At 44.5% G+C, this 22,494-nt stretch overlaps 1 protein-coding gene and 1 non-coding gene across 2 annotated transcripts in view; both read left to right on the top strand.

The window, feature by feature from the left end:
- The first annotated feature begins 834 nt into the window (after positions 1-834).
- TRNAT-GGU lies at positions 835-906 on the top strand. The gene has a single exon. It is a non-coding gene; the product is annotated as a tRNA-Thr (tRNA).
- A 1,927-nt stretch (positions 907-2,833) lies between these two features.
- The window catches only part of DBNL (drebrin-like), a 38,303-nt gene continuing 18,642 nt past the window's right edge, over positions 2,834-22,494 (top strand). Inside the window, exons 1-7 of the mRNA XM_015419505.1 lie at positions 2,834-3,048; positions 5,245-5,300; positions 10,304-10,416; positions 13,143-13,217; positions 14,945-15,091; positions 19,648-19,725; positions 22,475-22,490. Coding sequence (XP_015274991.1) covers positions 2,966-3,048; positions 5,245-5,300; positions 10,304-10,416; positions 13,143-13,217; positions 14,945-15,091; positions 19,648-19,725; positions 22,475-22,490 — 568 coding nt within the window. The 5' untranslated portion in view covers positions 2,834-2,965. The remainder of the gene's footprint in view (positions 3,049-5,244; positions 5,301-10,303; positions 10,417-13,142; positions 13,218-14,944; positions 15,092-19,647; positions 19,726-22,474; positions 22,491-22,494) is intronic.

The following is a 22,494-nucleotide window of genomic DNA, read 5'->3' as shown; positions in this document are numbered from 1 at the left end:
GGGTCACTTCCGACTGTGGGTGGTGGAAGGTCCCATTTCAGGATACTCTTTTATGTTAAATCTTCCCGGCCAACATAAAACAGCCACAGCAAGCAAAGAGGGGGACAGAACCTCTCTTCCTACTGTTCTGATTTTCTATTTGCGTGAAGTTATTTCTTATGCAAAGGAACATTCTAAGCTGGAACCCATCAGCTGTGAGTTTAAGTGGAACGGTCCGTTTTACCATCTCAGGGTTCTGCCACCTCTTTAGTTGCATATGTGAACCACACCTTAGACTTAGATTAAAATTATTTCTGTGTACTACATATGTCCTCAGTTCCTTGGAAGAAGAAAGGGATAAAAATGTAACAGATGTGTAGGTGGAAGGAACAGGAAATCCCTGGCAATTTGGGAGTGGTATATGGGTAAAGTGCTCTGACCAGGAAGGCCCAGGTGAACCTGATCTCATCAGCCCTTGGAAGTTAAACGGGGTCAGCCCTGGTTACTACTTGGATGGGAGAAGCAGGGAATGGCAAACCACCTCTAAATGTCTTTTGCCTTGAAAACCCTTTGGGATTGCCATAAGTCAGCTGCAAATTGATGGCCCTTTCCACCACCATAGGAGAAGGGTGGATTTGGGGGATGGGAGGGAGGTTGGCAGGGGTATGATGATGTAGAGTCCACCCGCTGAACCTGCCATTTCGTCCAAGTGAACTGATCTCTGTAGTGTGAAGACCAGTTGTAATTGAGTACTCCAGGCTCCATCGGGACATTAGCCACCCTGGGGGGAAGGAAGTGACAGTCAACATCCCTTAAAACTACAGGGGCAAGGTATAGCCTGGAAGCACATGAGGAGGGGCTGTAGCTCAGTGGCAGAGCATTTGATTGGTATGCAGAAGGTCCCAGGTTCAATCCCTGGCACCTCCAGTCAAAAGGGACCACCAAGGAGTAGATGTTGAGAAAGGCCACTGCTTGTCTGAATAGACAATACTGACCTCAATGAACCAAGGGTCCAATTCAGTATTGGGCAGATTCATGTGTTCAAGCTTAGCAGAACTGGATCTGCTCCATACCTGAATGGAAACTCCTGGGCACCCTAGTTATGCCATTTTGAGTTCTATGATGGAACATGGGTAGCATTCAGACAGGGCTGCTGAGATGAGGGAACTAGGGAGACCAACTCCAGGGACCCTAGTCACGAAGGGCGTATGAACCTGAGCAGGTTTGCTTTGGCATATGGGGGGGCAGAAGGAATCTTCATCTGGGGGGCCATTATGTTGGCTAGGTGTTTTCTTTTTTTTGAGACCTGTCCTCTGAAATGTTCAGGCTCTGCTTCTTCCCAGTAACTGGCTCAAGTATCATTTCCTGTCTGAAGGGATTTTTTTGTTGTTGTTGAACATTGGAATGAGAGGCTGTCACTCAAATAGCTGAGATCTGCACTATGATGAGCTGTGCTTTTATTTAAATTGTAGTAATTATGTGTACATTTGTGTATAGATTTAAATTAGCATATGCAAATTTTGTCTTCAATGTAAGGGCTTGTCCTCTTGTTTGGTCACCTCCTGATAGCCAGTCTTGGCAGCTCTTGACATCCCTGGGTGCAAGAGCACCATCATGGTGGAGTGGTTAGAATGTCACAGTGGGAGAACCAAGTTCAAATCACTGTTCCTTGAAGCTCACTCTCTGGCCTTGGGCCAGTCTCTCTCAGCCTAACCAACCCCACAGGGTTGTTGAGAAGATAAAAAGAGGACAACCAACCATGAGTGCCATTCTGAGCTCGTCAGAGAAAGCATGGGACTGTTTTTAAAAAGCAGTAAATAAAATGAGAAGCAGAGCTTTCCTAGTACAGTTGTCAATTCTGGGTTCAGGAATTCCTGGAGGACTGAGGATGAAGCCTGGGCGAGTGGGGTTTAGGGAAGGGGGGGACCTCAGTGAGGTATGAAGCCATGCAGACCACCTTACAAAGCAGCCATTTTCTCCAGAAGAATACATGTTTTAAGTAAATAAACAATACACTGCAGTAGAAAAGAGCAAGAGTCCAGTACTCCCTTAAAGACTAACAAAATATGTGGCAGGGTATGAGCTGAAGAAGTGAGCAGTGACTCATAAAAGCTCTCACCGTGCTGTGTATTTTGTTAAGTCTTCAAGGTGCTACTGGACTCTTGCTCTTTTCTACTGCTACGAACAGACTAACAGGGCTACCCATCTTAAATAATTTACAGATAAGTGATCGATGTAGTCTGGAGATTTGTAATTCCGGGAGACATCTATCTGAGCCCTCACCTAGAGGTTGGCAACCCAATTTCCGAGGAATATGGCAGCGCTACTGCTCTTTCCTGAGGTGTGAAGCCTCTTATGGTCAGGGGACAGCGAGACTTATAATTCCGGGAGATCTCCAGCTGCCACCTGGATGTTGGCACTGCAATGTTCCCTCTAAACTGAGTTAGTGTGAGCTAGCTCACAGTTCTTTAGCCTCTGGCTCACACATGTTTGTCTTCCCTCAGGAAGGATGGCTCCAGAGCCCACTAATTTATGCAGCAGCCAAGTCACTCGCACACAACTTTAAAGCCAGTAGCTTACAAAGTCGAATTTTGGCTCACAAGACTCCACAGCTTAGAGGGAGCCCTGGTTGGCAGTCGTAATTTCTGAGGCATGCGGCCAGTTGGGTGTTGCTCCTTCCTGAGGTGTGAAGCGTCTTCTTAAGCGGCTGTCGACGACTTGTAGCTCTCCCCCTCTCCCTTCCCTCCAGACCATTTCGAAGAGGCGAAGAACTCCAAGTGAACCACCCTGGCAAACAGGCGGGTGGGTTTGCCCGCCTCCTGGCTCGTCCCCGCCCCAGTGCAGCAGCAGTAGCAGCGAGCGCAGGTCTCCTCCGCTCAGCGCCAGGCCAGGCGGAGCCGGAAACCGGCGAAGGTTGAGCCAGCGGCTGCGGGAAGGAGGCGGCGGCAGCAGCAGTGGTGGTAGTAGTAGTGGCGACGGCTCCTCCATGGCGCTGAACCTGAGCAAAAATGGGCCGGCGCTGCAGGAGGCCTACGGCCGCGTCGTGGCCTCGACGAGCCCGACGGACTGGTGAGCTAGAGCCCCTCCGCGGGGCCTGCCCGCCCGCCCATCTTTCTCCCTTCGCCTTCCTGTCCCGGGGACCGGCGCCGGCTCCATCGGCGGGCGGGGGACCTGAGGAGGCATCCGTGGAGGAGTGGGGCTGAGTCACTCTTGGGCATGGGGCGCCGGGGAGGAGGAAGCGGTGCGGGGCTTTCTTGGGCTTGAACCTGGGGCGGTGGGTGTGGTGAGGGCTAGAGGCACGGTTCAGTGCGCACCGAATGGCTGTGCGCGTCAGAGAGATGTGGGTCTGAGATGGCTGGTGATGGCGGGGTGCTTATGGGAAGGGGGTAGCGGCTGTGAAATGTGATGAGGCTGGGGGGGTGTTTGTAGGGGAGCCCTAAATTATAAACCTCCCCCCCTTTTTTTAAATCTGCCTTTCCCCCAAGGAACCAAGAATGGTGTATATGGTTTCTTCAAAGCAGCCCTCTGAGTTGGGGAGTGCGGAGCAATAGCTAGTGTTGGGCTTGGACTGTAGAGATCCTGCTTCAAATCCCTGCTTACACCAGTACTGGAATGGGAGACCTGGGTTTAAGTCCCCACTCTGCCTCCGAGCTTGCTGAGTGACCTTGGACAGATTGTATACCCCTAGATCTACCTAACTAGGTTATCGTGAGGCTAAAATGGAGGAAGAGAGAGCTGTGTACACTGCCCTGGGCTCTTTGCAGAAAGAGTTGGACAAAGGTTTACCAGATCAATTAGCTTAGCTATGAAGCTCGCCGGCTGACCTTGGGGGAATCACTGTTGCCTAACCTACCACACCAGATTGTTGTGATGATAAAATTAGTAGAGAAGAGGAAGAGAGATTAATGGTTTATGAATGGGGAAGGAAGTACTTTGGGGGTGTTATTTTATTTTGGTTTTAACTTGTTATTACCGGAAGCCACCATGAGCCAAGAGGAAAGGCTGGGTAGAAACGTGTAAATAGATATATGTTGCCCTGAGCTACTGGGAGAAAAGGTGGGATGAAAATCCGACAGAATGTGGTTAGGCCGAGGTCATTTCATAAACTTCATGGCTGGCCGGGGCCTCTCCCGGCCAACTGTACACTCTAGCCACTCTGCTTCATGGTTGCTGCACATTAGTGTTAGACAGTTTGGTGGGAGTAGAAGTACCTGGGGTCTGGATGTTAGGGGCATGGGTTGTATTAATCTCTTCCTAGGCCTGTGTGATGCTTCTGTCAAGCACTGTTTGGTTTTTAAAGGCAATGGCCCTATGCATATTGTAAACCATATTGCAACAGAGATTCAGGGAGGGTTGCAAAGTCACAGTGGCTTATGAGTGCTGTTTAAAGTCAAAATGAAACTGCTGTGGCATGTGCAGATAAGCATGCAGTATCTTTCCGTGTGAAAGCCTTTTGCAAACAAGGAAAATCAAAGCAATTCTCCCCCCCCCCCCGCCACCAGGATCATAGCTAAGCAGATATGGAGGTGAATCGGTGTAATGAGGAACTTGTAAGGAAGAAAATATGCCCATTAGCATGTAGTAGGGAAGCTGTAATGAAAACTTTTTGACCTGTGTATGACAGAGGTTATACTCACAGTGAATTGATCTTTAGATAGGCAAAGATGCAATTTGGTTGGCAATTTAAAGAGAATTATTAATTGTATGAGCTTCTGTATGGAAATTTTGGGAAGTAGGAAGATGAAGGAATGACGTTACACATGAGAATGGGATGGCCAGCAGCTAGGGTGGTCCTGGAGAGGGGGGAATTTGTCAGGAATTAGCAGGAAATAGCATAGCATGAGTGTGATAGGACCAAAGTGAAAATAGTGAGAGACACACACAGGAGTGTGGAACAGAAATGAATAGCCATGTTTGCCCTAAAGATGTCCATGGATAATTGTTGAAACCAATGTTCCCTCTAAGCTGTGGAGTCTTGTGAGCAAAAATTCTACTTTGTGAGCTACTGGCATTACAGTTGTGAGCGAGCGATTTGGCTACTGCATAAATTAGTTTGCTCTGGATCCCTCCTTCCTGAGCCAAGGCAAAAATGTGTGAGCCAGAGGCTAAAAAACTGTGAGCTGGCTCACACTAACTCAGCTTAGAGGGAACACTGGTTGAAGCAGGGTAATATGAAGATATTAACCCTGATAATGTAATTGTTTATGATTGTGTGAGTTAAATAGTTACTTTGATTTATCTCAGTGTTTGCTTTGTCTTCCTAAGGGCCCTGTTTACCTATGAAGGTAACAGCAATGACCTGAGAGTGGCTGGTACTGGAGGTGAGTATATTTGGGAAGTTTATCTCAGTATGTGTGACATTAACTTTTTTTTTTTTAATGGCTGAGAGTATATGTCTAGAGAAGACTGTATTGCTTGTTTAACTCTGGCTCGGGTGGTACCCACCTAACTTGCTTCTGGCTTATGATTATATATGTACAATTTGCAACATGATCCAGTTGAGGCATCTGTTTGACAGTGTTCCAGTTGCATGTCTCTTTTCTGCATACACCAAGAAAGGAGTAGTCCTTTAGTTTTATGCCTGTTGCTGCTTGTTCAGGCGCAAGGTAGTTCCTGGGAAGTGTCCCAGACCCAGCCCTGTGAAATGAAGCGTGGGAAGCAATGTGGAAATATCCCTTCTCTCTGACAGTGGAAAAGAAGCAGTACAAAATATACCGAGGCCCCGGTCACACGGGCCGAATATTGCGGGGGGGCGTGGCTAATTGCCCCGGCACAGTTTGATCCGCGATTATTCAATAAGATGCGCCAGCGGCACACCATGGGTCCTTCCCTCGGTGCCGGCGGGTAAACGAGGGACCGGAGGGGAATGCCGTGTGCCGGTGCGATCACACCACGGGAGTCTGGAGGCAGCCTGTGGCAAATGTTTACTAGCACCTTGGAGGTACTAGTTTTTTAACTCGCATTGTCGGCAGTAAGCCACGGGTGCGCTCCACTTCCCAGATGTTGGGGTGTGATCACGCCCAGATAATCCGCCCACCATCCGTGCCTCTCCCATGGCAACTTTGCCATGTGACCGGGGCCTGAGTGTTTTTCTTGGGTTATGTGGAAGTGAAACTTAGAAAACTTAAAGCCAACCTTTGTGTATTTTTAAGGGATACAAGAAAAGATGAAAGAAATTGTGAACTACTAGCAGGGGTGGACTAGGATGCAAAAATGGCCCTGGAAAGGGCTCCATACCCACTCCAAGCAGAGTGGTGGAAGGACCAAAAGCTGGCTCCCATGTGCCAGTAGTGGCTTCCCTGCATATGAGGCAAGGGAAGCTGTCTTCCTTGTGGCAGTGGCAGCTGCTGTTCCACCCTATGCAGGATTGGGACAGCTGGCTTCCTTGTGGTGACTACAAGAACTGACCAGAGTGGGATGAGGGCCACTCCTTGCTTGGGATGACCCCAGTGGGGGTAGGCAGCCTCTCAGGCCCCCAGCCCACTGGGATGTTTTCCAAGTGTCCTTAATGGCCAATCTGCATCTGACTACTGGACAGGTTGCCTGATTTAACATTGTATTTAATGTGTGAGATGTTACATATAATGTGGCAGGGTCAAACAGCATGTTATTAGTGTTAAGTACTAACAAACTTTTGAGTAAAAGGGGAGATCCTGAATTACAGTGAGTCTACCATATGCACAAAGCGCATTCTTGCATTAATTTTGTAACGTCACTATTGCCATCATGCATTGATTGGTTGAAGTATATATATAAAGGCCAGAAACTTCACATTAAACTTTCTCCTCCAAAATGTGTACACAGTTTCTTCATCCAGATCTAACCAGAGCTGAGGAAGTATAACTGGTTAGCGAGGCAGTCTGTATTGACAAACCATTCTTTTCAGCCATGTAAACCAGAATCAGAAGCCATAGCCTTGGCCTGCTGTTTTGAATTGACAAATCAGACTTATGGGTATTGCTGTACCTCAGGCTATTGTATTATGGTCACATTATGAGAAGACAAGAGTCACTGGGAAAGACAATACTGCCAGGAAATGTTGAAGGCAGCAGGAAGAGAGGAAGACCCAACATAAGATGGATTGACTCAGTCAAGGATTGACTTAGTCAAGGAAGCCATGACCCTCAGTTTGCAAGACTTTAGCAAGACTGTTAACAATAGGACGTTTTGAAGTTAATAGTTCATAGGGTCACCATAAGCAACTTGACAGCACTCAGCACACATACACACAGGAGGTCCCCGTGCTATAGCAGTTGGAGCGCCAAGCAAATGGAAGATGAAAGCTGACAAATGGAGCTAAAACATGCTGTAGTTTACCTTTATGTTTGGAAACTCAAACCGTGGCTTTTAATCTCCCTTATAGATAAAAAACGTATGGTAGTGGCACTTCTCTAGAACATTCCACACGCTCCAAAATCAGTTCGCTCTCTGATCTGTCATTCAGAGGGTCTCCCTATCCACTGGCTGCTTTGCCTGAGTCCTGCCTCCAACATTCTAAACATTTTGCTGTTCCTCCCCCCCCATAGCCAATCAGAACACAGAGGTTATTTGCATATGCAGCCTCATTGGCCTTTGCCTCGGAACACAGAGGTCATTTGCATATGCGATTTGATTGGCTTTTGCCTCTAACATTCTAAACAGTTTTCTGTTCTGAGGTAAAATGTATCCAATCTCCAGGTGAGGACTGGAGATCACTCAGAATTACAACTGCTTTCCAGATGGCAGAGATCAGTTCCCCTGGAGAAAATGGTGGGCTCTGTATCCTTATATGCTGCTGAGGTGGCCCCCATATGACAGCCAATGTGACGTAGCAGTCAGAGCTTCAGAGCAGGGGAGAGGCTGCAGGTGTGTGGGGGGTGGAAAGCTGAAGAGTGAGGGGGAAATAAAGGTAGGTTGTTGATTGGCTGGGAAGGAGATAAGGTTGCCAACTCCAGGTGGGAAATTCCTGGAGAGGTGAGGGATGGAGCCTGGAGAGGGTGAGGTTTCAGGAGGTGTGGGACCTCGGACAGGTACGAAGCCATAGACTCCACCCTCCAAACCAACTATTCCCTTCTGGGGAACCATCGTTGCTAATCTCCAGGTGAGAGCTGGAGATCACTCAAAATTACAACTGTTCTTTAGGTAGCAGAGATCAGTTCCTCTGGAGAAAATGGTGGACTCAGTGTCATTATACCCTGCTGAGGTCGCCACAGCAAATTGACACTGAGTGTCCAAGGCCGGGGCACCCGCCCAGAGCCTCTTTCTAGAGGTCGTTGTATTTATTTCCACAATGGGCCTTTTTCTTAGTCTATGATAAAGTGGAAATCTTGATTTGGTGTGATGTAAATCAAATTGTGATATTGCGGCTTTAAAGTTAACATTCTTTGATGTTACCAAGTCTTTTCTTCCTGGAGACTGGACTCTGATGCTTTTATCATGTGTAGAAAACCTCTGGCAGGTGCAGGTTTTTCTCTGGGGCTGCTTTATCTATCATAATGCAACATCAACAGAAATTATTCTTTGTATACAACTGTTAAGGGCATTGGGCCTCTTTCCAGTGTGGAGGTCTGTGGAAAAGAGAACCTCAATTCAGGAACATTGATCATGTAGGTTTTTTGTTTTTGAGCTGTAGAAATGGGAAGTAGCTGACAGCGCTGAGTAGTTCACTAACCTTCGTTTGGGGAAGATTACCAAGGAGGAGAAGTAAAAAGTCAGCCGTGGCTTGGACCGAAAGTATCAGTCTGTTCACATCTTGTATGTTTGCGGATGGCTGCTTCCTATTTAGAGGAACTAAAATTCTTGACTGTTAAAACAGCTTGAAGGAAGTCTTCTATTGCATGAAGAAAAGGTTTACTGAGTGGAAATAGGTTTGTTTCGTGGGAGGGGAGGGGAGGGGAGGAACCACTTTGTGGAGAAACTGCATTTCCTTTTGAAGCCGTTACACCAAATTCTAAGAAAAAAATATCCTTTCTTAAGGCTGCAGTCCTAAGCTTACTTAACAGGAAATTGTATCCCATTGAACCTGGTGGGGCTTCCTTCTGAGGAAACACGTTTAGATCCAGACTGCAAGTGAGATTGTCAGATTGTACCACTTTCTTGCATCAAGGATACCAGTTTCTGCCAAGACACACGCCCTCAGGTTCTGCTGTGAAAATCTAAATGCACAAATTATGGAAATCAGCCAGAGATGCTTTAATGTCTCAATTGTGCAGAGAGTGCATTTTGTCGCTGTAGTACTTAGATGTCTTTTGGCAGTGAAGAGTGAAATGGTTGGGACTGTGGCAGGTAGTATGAGCCAAGGGTAATGCTGGGAATCGGAGGGCGAAAGCCTGTTTTTATGGGTGGTGGCGGGGTGGTAACAATGCTGTGAAAAGAAGATGAACAGCCCGCTGCTTCCAACTGCACTTCAAGTACCTGTACTCTTGAAGCTTGCACTTAAAAATATATGCTAGGTCTTATTGTTTTTCTAATCTACTGATTAACAGTTATAACTGTTAAGTCTTGCTACTCAGCTTTGTGTTCCCTGAGCAACTTCAGTAGGAACTTTGACAACTGCAAGAGTGGTTAGTTTTTGTGATTACTTCGGTAATAGTGCTGCAATAGTTCTAGAATAATATTTTTACCTTGCTCAGTGGTTCAATTAAACAATAGTGCCTATACATGTTCCTTTGGTAACTGCACCAACCACAACAGCTGGATTTTCCAATATAAATTCATAGTGGCTTGTAACTGTTACCGAAACTATTTTCATTGTTTCACATTCAGAGTATAGTGCATTGAACAATTTTTAGCTCCCTTTCTCTCAGAAAGCTGTGCAGGAGGTTATGTTAGGCTGAAAGGGTTTGGGGAGGGGTTGGTCTAATGCCATCTAGCACGCTTCACAAGTTGAACTGGAATTTGAATGTGGAATTTTCCATGTCCTTCTGTACGTTGTGGAAGATCAGCCGTATTGGTAGAGTTATGTAAATGATTGTCCAGATAACTGTGGGGCTAGTTCTTGTAGCCCAAAGACCTTTTTCTTGAACTGTAGGTCCCTGTTTGGCACAGCAAACTGCTTTGACACAAACTAGAATGGACTTTCCAAAACAGTTTGAGGTGTGTGGGGATTAGAAGCAGATATTCATGGCGGGGGGGAAAGCCAAACATGCCCCTTGCATTGAACCAAAAAGATTCTTTGGATTCCAGCTCCCTTATTGGTAATCAATTCAGGCAAATAGAAATTACACTTTGTAATAGTACAATATGTGCATCTAGTGTTCTGTACTTGCGTGACAGGTTTTGGTTGACTCTGTTGGGTTACTTTCACTTTACTTTTCTTTCTTTCTTGTCAAATGATTATATATAGATGGTGGTCTGGAGGAGATGGTGGAAGAACTCAACAGTGGGAAAGTGATGTACGCTTTCTGCAGGGTGAAAGACCCCAATTCCGGTTTGCCCAAATATGTACTTGTCAATTGGGTACGTGGAATGTAATTCCATTTATTTCTGCAACTTAACAATCATATTTTTCTTTTTTTAAAAGGTACAGTACTCCTTTCTTTGTAATGAAATAATTAAGTATAAAATCATTACTGACAATGTTTGAAAAGTCAAGAGGCATAGATCCCTTCTTTGACCCAAAAATTCATTTTCTGATCACAGTGAACACTCATGGAGCTGCCTTATAGGCTGCAGTCACACACACTAAATAATCCACTTTCAATCCACTTTCAGTGCACTTTCCAACTGGATTTTACTTTGTGAACTGGCAAAATCCAGTTGGAAAGTGGATTATCTACTGTGTGTGACCGCAGCCATAGTGAATCAGGTCCATCAAAGTCAGTACTGCCTACTCAGACTGGCAGCAGCTCTCCAGGATCTCAGCCATAGACCCTCCACATCACCTACTGCCTGGTCCTTTTAACCGGAGATGCTGGGGAATGAACCTGGTACCTGTCTACAAAGTATTCCATTGAGCCTCAGCTTCTTCCAGTGACTGACTCCAGGTGGAAAAAGCCAGAAACATTGGGGCTGCAATCCTATGTACTTCTTCTTTTTTTACTATTTTTGTGAGTATTTTTTGTGTGTGTGCGCTTGCGTGCCTAGAAATCATGGTGACTTCTGGCAACCCCTAGTGGGGCTAGGACATTTCAGAGAGTTGGCTTGATAACCTGCCTCTGCGTCCCGGCTCTGGTATTCCTTGGAGGTCGTCCTTCCAAGTACTTGCCAGGGGCTGTCCTTCACTTCCAAGATCTGACAAGACTGGACTTGCCTGGGCTGTCCAGGTCAGGGCCAATCCTGTGTACTTTTGATGTGGGGGCAAGTCCCATTGACTATAGGTTTTTACACATCTTGTGTTTCTTTACTCAGAGTAGGCTGCTGGTGAAATATTTTAATTTGTTCAGATCACATTCCTAAATATTTAAAGAACTAAAAATACAAATATACTTTTATGCTTTTGGATGAACAGTAGACGTATTCACATCAGTGTTAATTTTTTAAGCCTTAATGCGACTCACAAAAGATTCAAGAGTGATCCAGCAGCCTAGCAATCTTTAGCTCCTCTTGAAACACATCATAACTGTCAGGGAAATGCTGAGTGATAAAGTAAACACATGGTAATATTTAAGAATAAACAGTCCGGAAAGAAAACTAGCTGCTGGAAAGTGGGTAAATAGATTTGCCTCAGTGGTGCTAGTTGGTAGGCCCCTAAGACTTCTCTGGGGAAAACTACATAAACATGAAAGGTTCTGCAGATGTTCCTTGTGCTTTTTTAGTTCATTTACTCCAGGAGTGTCAAACTCATTTGTTATGAGGGCTGTAATAAGTCTTATGATTAAAGTTCAGTATAAATGTTCTTCATAGAGGGGATTCTCAGCTCAGCTGAATTCAGGCAGAGGGAGGGGCTGCCTGGTTCTTCCTTGCCCACTTCCTGGTGGTCCCATGGATGGCAACTGGAAGCTGGAGGAGGGTGGGGGTCTTTGCTGGAATGGAATTCAGGTGCAGTAGAGGGCTGCCTGGTTTTAGTGCTGTCCCAATGAGCACTCCTTCAATGGAAGTTGGAGGGATTTGATATCAGTAAACAAAATGGAGTGGAGTGGTTGTTTCTCTAGTTTAGTGGTCTGTGCATTCTTTACATAACAGTCTCTGGCCTAGGGTGTAGGTGAGGGATCTTGTAATGATAAATGGTTATAAATAAAGTCAGTAAAGTTAATATACACCAATAATAAAGTAAATCAATAAAGTTAATATAAATAGGCTGGTGGGGGGAGTTGAATGAAGGCAAAGTAGGGTTAGGTATTTGTCTCATTCTGATATTTGCTTTCAGTTAACTGAGGGTGTTTCCCCCCATATACTTTTTTAACATCTAGATTGATTAAGAGTTCTAGAGAACTCAAAAGTTTGCATGCTCTGTTGTGTTATTTTGGTTGATCTTAATCAAAGGCGGGGGTGGCCAAACTTGCTTAACATAAGAGCCACATAGAAAAAATGTCAGGTGCTTGAGAGCTACAAGGCATGAACACACATGCTTTTATTGAACTTAATACAAATTAGCATATTAAATTAAATTAAAGAGACAAATGCCTTCTCCGAGCCAAGCCAGTCTGCTGGTCTGGTGGGGTTTGGAGAACACATTTAACTTTAGATGGGGAGGGAGAGGTAGAAAGAAACAACTTTAAATTTAAATGCATCCTCCAAGCCCCCCGCGCTGGCTGGCTTGGCTTGGAGAAGGGATTCTAAGAGACAAATGCCTCCTCCAAGCCTGGGGGGGGGGGCTTTGAGAATGCATTTAAAGTTAGTTACATTCTTTCTCTGCTCCCCCCACACACACCTCAAGGCTACTCAGGGTGGGAAACACTGGCTGGAGAAGGGAAGACCAATAGGGGAAACATGCCTCCCCTTTACTTCCCCAGCCGCTCTGCTGGGAGCTGCACAATATGTGTGAAAGAGCCGCATATGGCTCCTGAGCCACAGTTTGGCCACCCCTGATCAAAGGTATTAAATATCAAAGGTATTAAATTACTTTTGTTTTTTGGGTTTTTCTTTAAACCAACACAGCTACCTACTTTTTTGTCTGTTATGTGATACTTCTTTTCCTTATCCTTTGTCCTCCATGTGCAAGTTGACAGCTCCGTGTATGTACAGTATCTTATCCGTTAAATAGGGGGGTCATACATCAAATGTCTGATGCTTCCTTTTGGTAGACTGGCGAAGGTGTTAACGATGTGAGAAAGGGAGCCTGTGCCAACCATGTCAGCACTGTAGCAAACTTCTTAAAGGTATTTAATCTACATTTTATTCTCCGTAATCCCCTTTTCTTTCAATTGAATGCCCTCCCACATAAACAGCTTTGCAGTCTTTGTGTAAAAGGCAAATCCTCTTGGAAGCTGAAAAATAATGCTTTGTGTTCCCCATTTCCTTGAGTGGGAAGTTTCTGGGGCGGCTGCACACTGGGCCAGTTTCCTTAAGGTGAGAGAGCCTTGAAAGTGTACAGTCCTGTTATGATAACCTGTGTAGAAGTTGAGCAGTGGGGAGGAAGCAGGCAGGCACCCTAACAGGGAATACTAATCTTGAAACAGCATCAGATTTCTCTCCACCCCTCCAAAGCTGCAACACATTCTTGCATCTCCCAAAGGCTACTGCTTGCCAGCAAACTGCAGGGTTTTCTCACAGTGTCCAGATTCAAACCGCAAACCGGGCTTCCTTCAGACCCCACGAAGGCAGATGAGGTGTGACTCACATTCCAGTAGTTTGTATTGGCCACCAGCCAGTCAAAGACCATGAAGCAAGCACCAGATACCAAACTATACAACACAACCTAAAGAGAGGGAATTACTGAGTAACTGGAAGAGCTTGCTTGCAGTATTTCAGTCCTCCATTTAGTCTTTAGTATCACTCTCTCACAATTTTGGGCTCCTCTAACCCTTTTAGTACTAATTTGTTTCCTGCCAAGTATCCCAGATGCTTGGCTTGGATCATAGTATTCAGTTCAGGCTACATGAAGGCAAGTTCATAGGCCTGAGTGGAGATGTTACCTTCTAAACACATTCGAACAGTACACCATGCTAGCTTAGGCTTTCCTGTGTCCACATCTGTCATAGTCTGTGCCCCAAATATATCCACTAACCCCCACCTCGAGCCCTGTGCTCAGAATGCATTGCACAGATAAGCAGAATCTGCTTATTTTTGCATATGCTAATTGGTTCATTTTGCAGAAGATTTTGTCAAGGAATGCTGAAGGAGAGGGGGAGGAATGGGGGGCTGAGTTTTTCCTCAGACTCACTTTGGTTTTTGCATGTTTAGCAGGCACTTCATAAAGTGGGAGCCAGAGAAGGTCTTAAAAATGAAAACTGATATTCTCATCCAAAATGTGCATATGATTCACAGTTCTTGTCTTTGCTAGGAACAAGAGCAAAATATAAGCAGTTCAGCCTGCCTCCAGAATGGGAGTAGAGACAAATATAATGGTATTTGCCTGACACTAGAATGTGTAACCATGAATGCCGAATTCTGTGGCCTGCAGTTGATTTTCTTATTGGTTTATTCCTTTAACATGTGAACATTAAAAATGAATACTGGTGGGGAAGAAGGTCCTATTTTTAATTCACACTTCCTTTTCTTGACTCTTTTGAGCTACTGTCATAGTCTTTTTTAGACTTAATAGTTCTCCAGGCTATAATTTGTGGACTGCTGACCACTCTAAACTCTGATCTGCTGCATCTCTATAGTTGGCGCAGGGAAAAAAACAAAACAAAATAGGGATTTTTAAACACTGCTTGGCCATGTCAGTTCCTTCGTTTTGAATTTCTTCCCTTCACAGCTCTGGCTTGTGGTGACTGGGTACTGCTTTTTGCAGAAAAAGTAAGCTCCCTAACAGTACTGCTTAACCCTAGTTGTTATGGGGCAATAGACTATAGCGAGGTATACACAGGAAGCTTGCTTTACGGTTAGCACCTTGATATACGTTCCTGACCTCCGGCTGTACTTTGTCTGCATTGTTTTACAGGGTGCTCATGTGACGATAAATGCTCGGGCTGAGGAGGATGTGGAACCTGAAGTTATCATGGAGAAAGTGGCCAAGGCTTCAGGAGCAAACTACAACTTTCACAAAGAAGGCAGCAAGTTTCAGGATTCAAGTCCTCAGCCTCCAGTGGTGAGTTCCTCTGGTATACAGGATGGAGAATCTGGGTCTGACAGTGAAATCCTAAGAATACTTTTCTGGGAGTAAGTTCCCATTTAATATAATGGGACTTAATTCTGAGTAGAGCCGTTTAGGATTGCGTGCTCAGTTACTCAGATGAATAGCTGGGGTGCTGGGCTCTTCTGCCTGGGACTTGGACCAAAATTTATCTCTTGCATTGTAAGTAAACCTTAAGTAAGCTGAGTACAGCTTCACACAAGACTGTTTGTCTTGGAACTTCATTGTGATAATACAGAGGATCTGCTTTGATCAGTGTTGAAATCTCAGTGCATTGGCTCAAAGGTTAAAAAAGAAAAAGGTAACTTTTATATCCCCAGGCAGAATTCCTGGCCTACTTGGCAAATTCTGCAAGTTTATCTCTGGGACTGATGGGCAAGAAGCCCTTCTACAGAATTAGATGTGAAAGTTATCCCTGCTTGATATATTTAAAAAGTCATCTATGGCTGCTTCTTTCTTTGGACATTTAGAATTAGTTCTTGCTTTTTCTGGAAAAAACCAAAAACCTAAAGAGGCAGGGTCAACATCCTATTGAGAATGTGTGTAGAAAGACTTGGCAGAATGTAAGACCATGGTATAATCTTCAGTTCATCATACTCTTCACGTATAGGAGTCACAGTGCCACTCAAAACTCTTTCGTGACTGAAATGTTTTGTGATCACAGTCGATACTGTATATTATCTGTATGATATAATTCGATTCAAACTTGCGAGATTTTTATGCAGCTTTTCTATACAAAGGTGTGGGAAGCAGATTTAGAAAAGACATTTGAAGGTAGCACTTGGAAACCCATTTGGAATTCTAATTACAAGTTTTCCTCAGTGGCGTGTCTCTGATATAATAACAGCTAAAAATGTACAACCGTATTACCTCAGCAGAAGACTTACAGTTCTCTTTGCTGGAAGCAGTGTGAACACTTTGGTATGTTTGGTGGCAAGGCCCTGTAATTGTGGTTTTCTTGTCTTCTGTTGGGGAAGTGCACGTGGAAAATTGGTAGATGTCATATATCTAATTTTGAACCTGGCCCCTTTGCAGAACAAAAAACCCAGAGAATGGGGCAGATATTGCAAAAAAAAATATGAAAAAAGAAATTGTTTTAAAAATTAACATTTTCAGGAAAGATTGAGGTTTCGCGACATTATGTCAGCTGCCTCTTTGGAAAAAGGAGGAGCATCTGCCTGTCACTGTATATGTCAGGCATGTGGGCGGGCAGGCAGGCAACAAGGAATGGTGAGGAAGAAGGTGTGGGAAGAAGACCTGGTTCCATTCCCCCTCCCCAAATGCTGCAGGCAGGTGACAAGGAGGACAGCCGGGGGGGAGGGAGTGGGAACCACTAGTCATGTTTCATAGGGAAGGACATTGCACAACCTGAGGCATTGCTGCTTGCTTCTGGATGTCATGGCGGGCACTGCTACAGTTCCCTCACTTGTCATATTGAATCTTAAAATTATTCTCTTGCATGTTATTGACCTAGATACAATTGAGTTTGGCTGTATCTACACAGAGAGCAACGTAATGCTGTATTTATATTAGCAAAAAATGTATATAGTTAAGATATGGAAGACTTCTAGATGGATTTCAGAGAAGTGATGGTTTACTTAAATGCTGGGAGCTTTTAAAATGGCAGAGGTAATGTATCAGATTTGGGTAATACATGCTCAGATTGGTAAGTAGAAACCAAGAGGAAAAGGACTATTTGCACTGTTTATTTATTTATACCCTGCTGTACCCCCCAAAATGGGCTCAGGGCGGCTTGTATAGAAGCAGACTTTGCACCTGAGCTTTATTTGTTAAAATACTGTCACAAGACAGAAGAGAAAAATCCACAAATAACAAATTATCTGTCAAGGAAGCCGCTGGGGTAGTTATAAACATCAACCATCCTTCAGAGATTTAAGGTCTCTTACATCAAACCAGAATCCTGGCAAAAGAGGTAAGTTTTTGACTGCCCTCTTAAAGGCTGCTGAATAATATGCTAGTCATGCTTCATAGGGGAAGACATTGCACAATCTTGATGTTGCCACCAAAAAGTCCCTATCACACCTTGCCCTCTGTTGAATCTCCACCAGTGATAACATGCAAAGCAGCATCTCACCAGAATCTTTGTAGGTTCTTGTGGGGAAGTTAGTCCACTGCCACATTTAAGAACCATTATTTATTTATTAAGATTGCTGGGGAAAAGATCAACAACCTCAGATATGCAGACGATACCACTCTAATGGCAGAAAGTGAAGAGGACCTAAAGAGCCTCTTGCTCAGGGTAAAAGAGGAGAGCGCAAAAGTGGGCTTGAAGCTCATCATCAAAAAAACTAAGATCATGGCATCTGGCCCCATCACACCTTGGCAAATAGAAGGGGAAGTTATGGAAGTAGTGACAGACTTCACGTTCCTGGGATCCCAGATCACCCCAGACTGTGACAGCAGCCATGAAATTAAAAGACGCCTGCTCCTTGGGAGGAAAGTGATGGTGAACCTAAACACATGATAAAAAGTAAAGACATCACCCTGCCAACAAAAGTCCGCATGGTCAAAGCAATGGTATTCCCAGTAGTCATTTATGGCTGTGAGAGTTGGACTATAAGGAAGGCCGAGTGCCGAAGAATAGATTCTTTTGAACTATGGTGCTGGAGAAGACTCTTGAGAGTCCCTTGGACTGCAAGAAGATCAAATCAGTCAGTCCTAAAAGAAATCAACCCTGACTGTTCCCTGGAAGGCCAGATAATGAAACTGAAGCTCAAATACTTTGGCCACCAAATGAGAAGGGAGCACTCACTGGAGAAGACCCTGATGCTGGGGAAGACTGAAGGTCAAAGAAGACGGGGACGGCAAAGGATGAGATGGTTAGACAGTGTCATAGATGCAACGAACATGAAATTGAGCAAACCTCAGAGGACGGCGGAAGACAGGAAGGCCTGGCGTGATCTGGTCCATGGGGTCGTGGAGAGTCGGACTCGACTGTGCGACTGAACAACAACAATTTATTCTCTGTACATCTTGCTGTGGCTGTTGAGTGGGGTTCTTTTCTTCTGCTTGCTGGATGAAATTGCTGTGATGAGAAAGAAGTTGACAGTGATTGTAAGGGAAGAAATGTTGGGTGCAGTTTAAGGAAACTGAAGTGTAAACCATTAGTACTGTACTCTGGAGAACTAAGGCAGAGGCCTTTAATCATATTAAGCATGTGAGGTTCTTTTAGCTTTTTATAAAAAAATTCGTCTTGCAGAAGAAAATTGAGAATGTCTCTCCTTTGCTTTGAAACTTTTAGCTGGCTTTAGGCTATATGTTGCTGAGACTGTTTAGCACTTTTTTTCCTCCACTGGGCCCTCATGCCTGTGTCTTTTAATCCCTGGGGTAGAGGAAAGTGTTGTTTCTTCAGTTTTCAGTGTCCTTTTCCATGCAGGTTATTTTCCCTGAGTTTGATGCTGTCAGGAAGTCTCCCTGCCTCCTTATAGCATTGTGGTGCATTCATGCACCTCCCAGGTTTTCTCTGGCCTTTCTCTGAGCCTTCCAAATCTGCTTTGCTGCAGAGTTTTGGGATAGATTGCAGCAAAGCCTGCATACCTACTGTGTGAATGGGAAAATTTGCCTTTTTCCAGGTCCCACCTGCACGGCAGCCATTTTCCCTGCCCCTATCCCCACTGTGGCCATTTCTTCCCCCACCACGAGGGGCAGCTTTTTTGTATTTTTTTAGTCAGCAATATAGTATCATTAAATCATTATGAGGAGGAGAGAAGAAGAGATTGGATTTATACCCAGAAGGAGCCTCAGAGCGGCTTACTATCTCTTGGGAGGGGAAGGGAAAGGAGATTGTAAACTGCTCTGAGACTCCTTTGGGTAGTGAAGGGTAAGATATAAATCCAATCTCTCTCTCTTTTCTTCTCTTTCTTTCCCTTCCCCTCCGCACAACAGATACCCTGTGAGGTAGGTGGGGCTGAGAGAGCTCTTTCGAGGACTGCTCTGGAGAGAACAACTCTGAGAGAACTGTGATTGACCCAAGGTCACACCAGCAGTTGCATATGGAGTAGTGGGGAGTCAAACCTGGTTCTCCTAGATTAGAGTCCATGCTCCTAACCATGACTCCAAACTGATTAACAATTTCTGTATCATGTTCTATGAATTCATTTCACCCAGAGTAAATAATCATTGTTTCTGCACATGTAGCTTTTCAGATTTGCCTCTCCAGGCTATGGTGTGACACTCAGAGGAGGCAGACTGTTTAGTAAATCTGTTTTGGGTCCTGCATGTTGCTTGTGATTACTTGCAAAGCTGAGCTTTCATACGGCAGTTCTGCATTGCCTTAATGCGCTGATGTTACTTTTTTGCATAAGATCTCTTATCAAATCGGGGATGGAATTGCCTCATGAGTGGTTTGGGTAGAATAAAAAATGCTTTGAGGAAAATTTATTCTCTGTACGGTAACTTAAAAGGTACAAAGTATGTTACCAACTTGCTGGCATTTGTTTAAAAATAGTGATTAAATTGTTTCAATAAATATATTTCTCTTTATATAACAGGGATCTGTCTACCAGAAAACAAATGCCCTGTCTGAGATCAAGAGAGTTAGTAAAGATAACTTCTGGGCCAAAGCAGAGGTTTGTTATGTATTTAATTCGTACCACTTACATATGGTTCAAATGGTTTGTTCTTGCTTAAGCTGGTCTTGCAGTTCTTTCCCCTTGTCTTCACATAGTTGGTCCTGTACCTTGTCGGGCAGGAGCTACTAGTTTTAAAGCTAATGGAGAAGGTTTATTATTGGATATGTTGAGAACTATGCAGTGAACATATTCACTAGGCAAATGTACCTTGTTCAGACTCCCTCAGTTACACAAAAGGTGAGCTCCGGGTAGAATTACCCCAGTATTCTCTGGCAAAGTTTGTCTTGAATGTAATACCATGTTGAGCAGAAACTGCTTGGGGTTTGCAGCTGCTTTTGCCCAGTTGAACTGAATCATCTCATTAACTGAACTAGAAGTGGCATTCCTCCAGGGTCATGGTTATTTGGACTGACTGCCTTAGGGCCAAACTACATGTTACACTTTACATGAGTTCACCATTGTGACTGGCAGTCATATCACAACTGAGAGTCCCCAGTGGCACCTCCTGAAAGCACAGCAGGGGCCTAGGTTGAATCAGGACTGTGCCACAGGGTGGAGGAGGGGATCCTGCCTTCCTCTGTGCTGTTTTCTGGAGCTGAAACAGCCCAAGACCTGCTGGTGTGTGTTATTTGCCCTGTTATACACCCCCCCCAGGCAAATAATGTGGTCCCTGGGCTGTTTCAGCTCCTGGAAAAGGCACAGGGATTAGGCAGGAGCCCTTTTTCTCCTTACACTGCAGTCTTGTTCTGAATTGGGCCTCTGCAATGCTTTTACACAGGAGTTGCCACTGAGAAGTTGCAGCTGCAGTATCACCACAAGTCCCTATTGGCAAATCATGTCAAGCACAATGCATAGTTTGGCCCTTTCCTAAAGCATAGAATATCCTGTAATTGATCACCACTTAGCAGCTGCTGATCAAATGTTCCACATCAGTAGATTGCATTGCCTGCTTTTTGCACTGTGCATTTAGCAGATCAAAAACTGATCACAAGATTCATGGTTTGACTGGCTGACACTGAGGGAACACAGACACTAGGAAGTACGTATCAACTCAAATCTCAGACTTTTTTTTCTGTTTTACAATGTGCCTTTTTAAAAATAAGAGGTGGGAGGTGGCACTGGCAAGAAAATTATACCAGAGTTCCATGATCATGCAAACAAACTCATCCAAATTCATTTGGATACATGCAGATTGTCAAATGATTGGCTTCCTCTTCATAATTGGAGAGTAGGATGTGAGTTGAAATGGCAGGTGATCAAGTGCTGCTATTTATTATTTGTATTTTGTGACAATTGATACGAAAACGGCTATAAATGTCTTGGTCATGTTTAGAGTTGGTACTTCTTCCACAAAGTACTTTGTGGATTTTTCTCTAGAAAATGTGTTGCCACACCAGTGGTCTTGCAGTGGCTTTTGGTTCTCCTTGACCAAATGGAGGTGCTAGTTATAAACCATGGCTTGGATCCTGGAAACCATCCCCTAGAACAGTTTCTGATCCCAGTAAAGTTAATGCCCCAGGTCTAGGGACTAGTGTACTCATAGATGCACCAATCAGGCTGCTGTAGTCAGGAGGGGGAAGGGAACAAGATGGCCCTTTCTTCCTCTTGCATGAATGGAGTTCCACTGACAGAAGACAAAGAATGGGGCACTTCTATACCTTCCTCTCTGTAGCCACCTGACCCATGTGGCTTTTGGCATATGCGAGTACTCAAACCTGATAATAAATGTTTCTGGGATCAAAACTGGGTCAGGGGAGATCCCACAGTCCAAGTGTCTGCAGATTGCCAGATCCAACCCTGTCAAAGTGACATAGTTTAAGCTTTACATGCTTTGGAGAAGGGGTGGCCAAACTGCAGTTTGGGAGCCACATGCGGCTCTTTCACACAGTCTAATGTTAATAAAAAGCAAATTTGCATATTTTCCAGTAAAAACGTGTGTGTAATATTTGTTCATGTCTTGCGGCTCTCAAACATTTGGCGTTTATTCTGTGTGGCTCTTACGTTAAGCAAGTTTGGCCACCCCTGCTTTAGAGGCTTCCTCTTCCACTTGCCCTTTTAGAATCTCTGATAGACATTAAGGATGCCCTCTAACTACTGTGATCTGTGTGTCAATTTCAAACATCACAGGTATGAAGGTGTACTGGTTGTCTCCCTAGTTATGGAACTCCTTCCCTCTACAGACTTGTTGAAGTTCAAATCTGGGCACCTTTGGGAAGCGCTGTACGACCTATTTATTTGGCCGATCTTTGAAACTGAAGTATAAATCAAGAAAGAGCAGGGAAATTTCAGGCAGTTGGACAAAAAATGTATTAGTGTTTGCTTTTTGTTACTTGCGCCGGATAAAATGCTATGAATTACTCTGATAGGGCATGGGAGCTAGTAGGGAACTGCACTTTGATATTTAGAAAAAACTCTTGCACTTTCTCAGCTAGGCACCTCATTTCTTTGTCATGTTTTAAATGGCTTGCTGTTTGGACCTGTCACTCCTATGACGGATGGATTGACTAGAAAGAAATTTGGAGTTGTGCATTATACTGACCTGAATGATTTATTTGAAAGGTCCATTAAAAAGGCAAGGAGAATTGGGTTGGATGACACAGTAGATTGCCAATATTGATTTGATGTAGTCGCTCTGTGCTGAGGGTGAATGTTTTAATCTGTCTTGAGTGGTGTCATGCACACTGTGTGCACTTCTTCTCTAAAGGCAGCTGTTTCCCAATCAGACTTGGTATGTTTGCTGTTTCAGAAAGATGAAGAGAATCGCCG

The sequence above is a fragment of the Gekko japonicus genome, unplaced genomic scaffold, assembly GCF_001447785.1.
Source record: "Gekko japonicus isolate JY-2015 unplaced genomic scaffold, Gekko_japonicus_V1.1 scaffold795, whole genome shotgun sequence".
In the NCBI taxonomy this organism is placed as follows: Eukaryota; Metazoa; Chordata; class Lepidosauria; order Squamata; family Gekkonidae; genus Gekko; species Gekko japonicus.
Note: the sequence above shows the minus strand (reverse complement) of the source record. Positions and strands in the feature narration are given on the sequence as shown.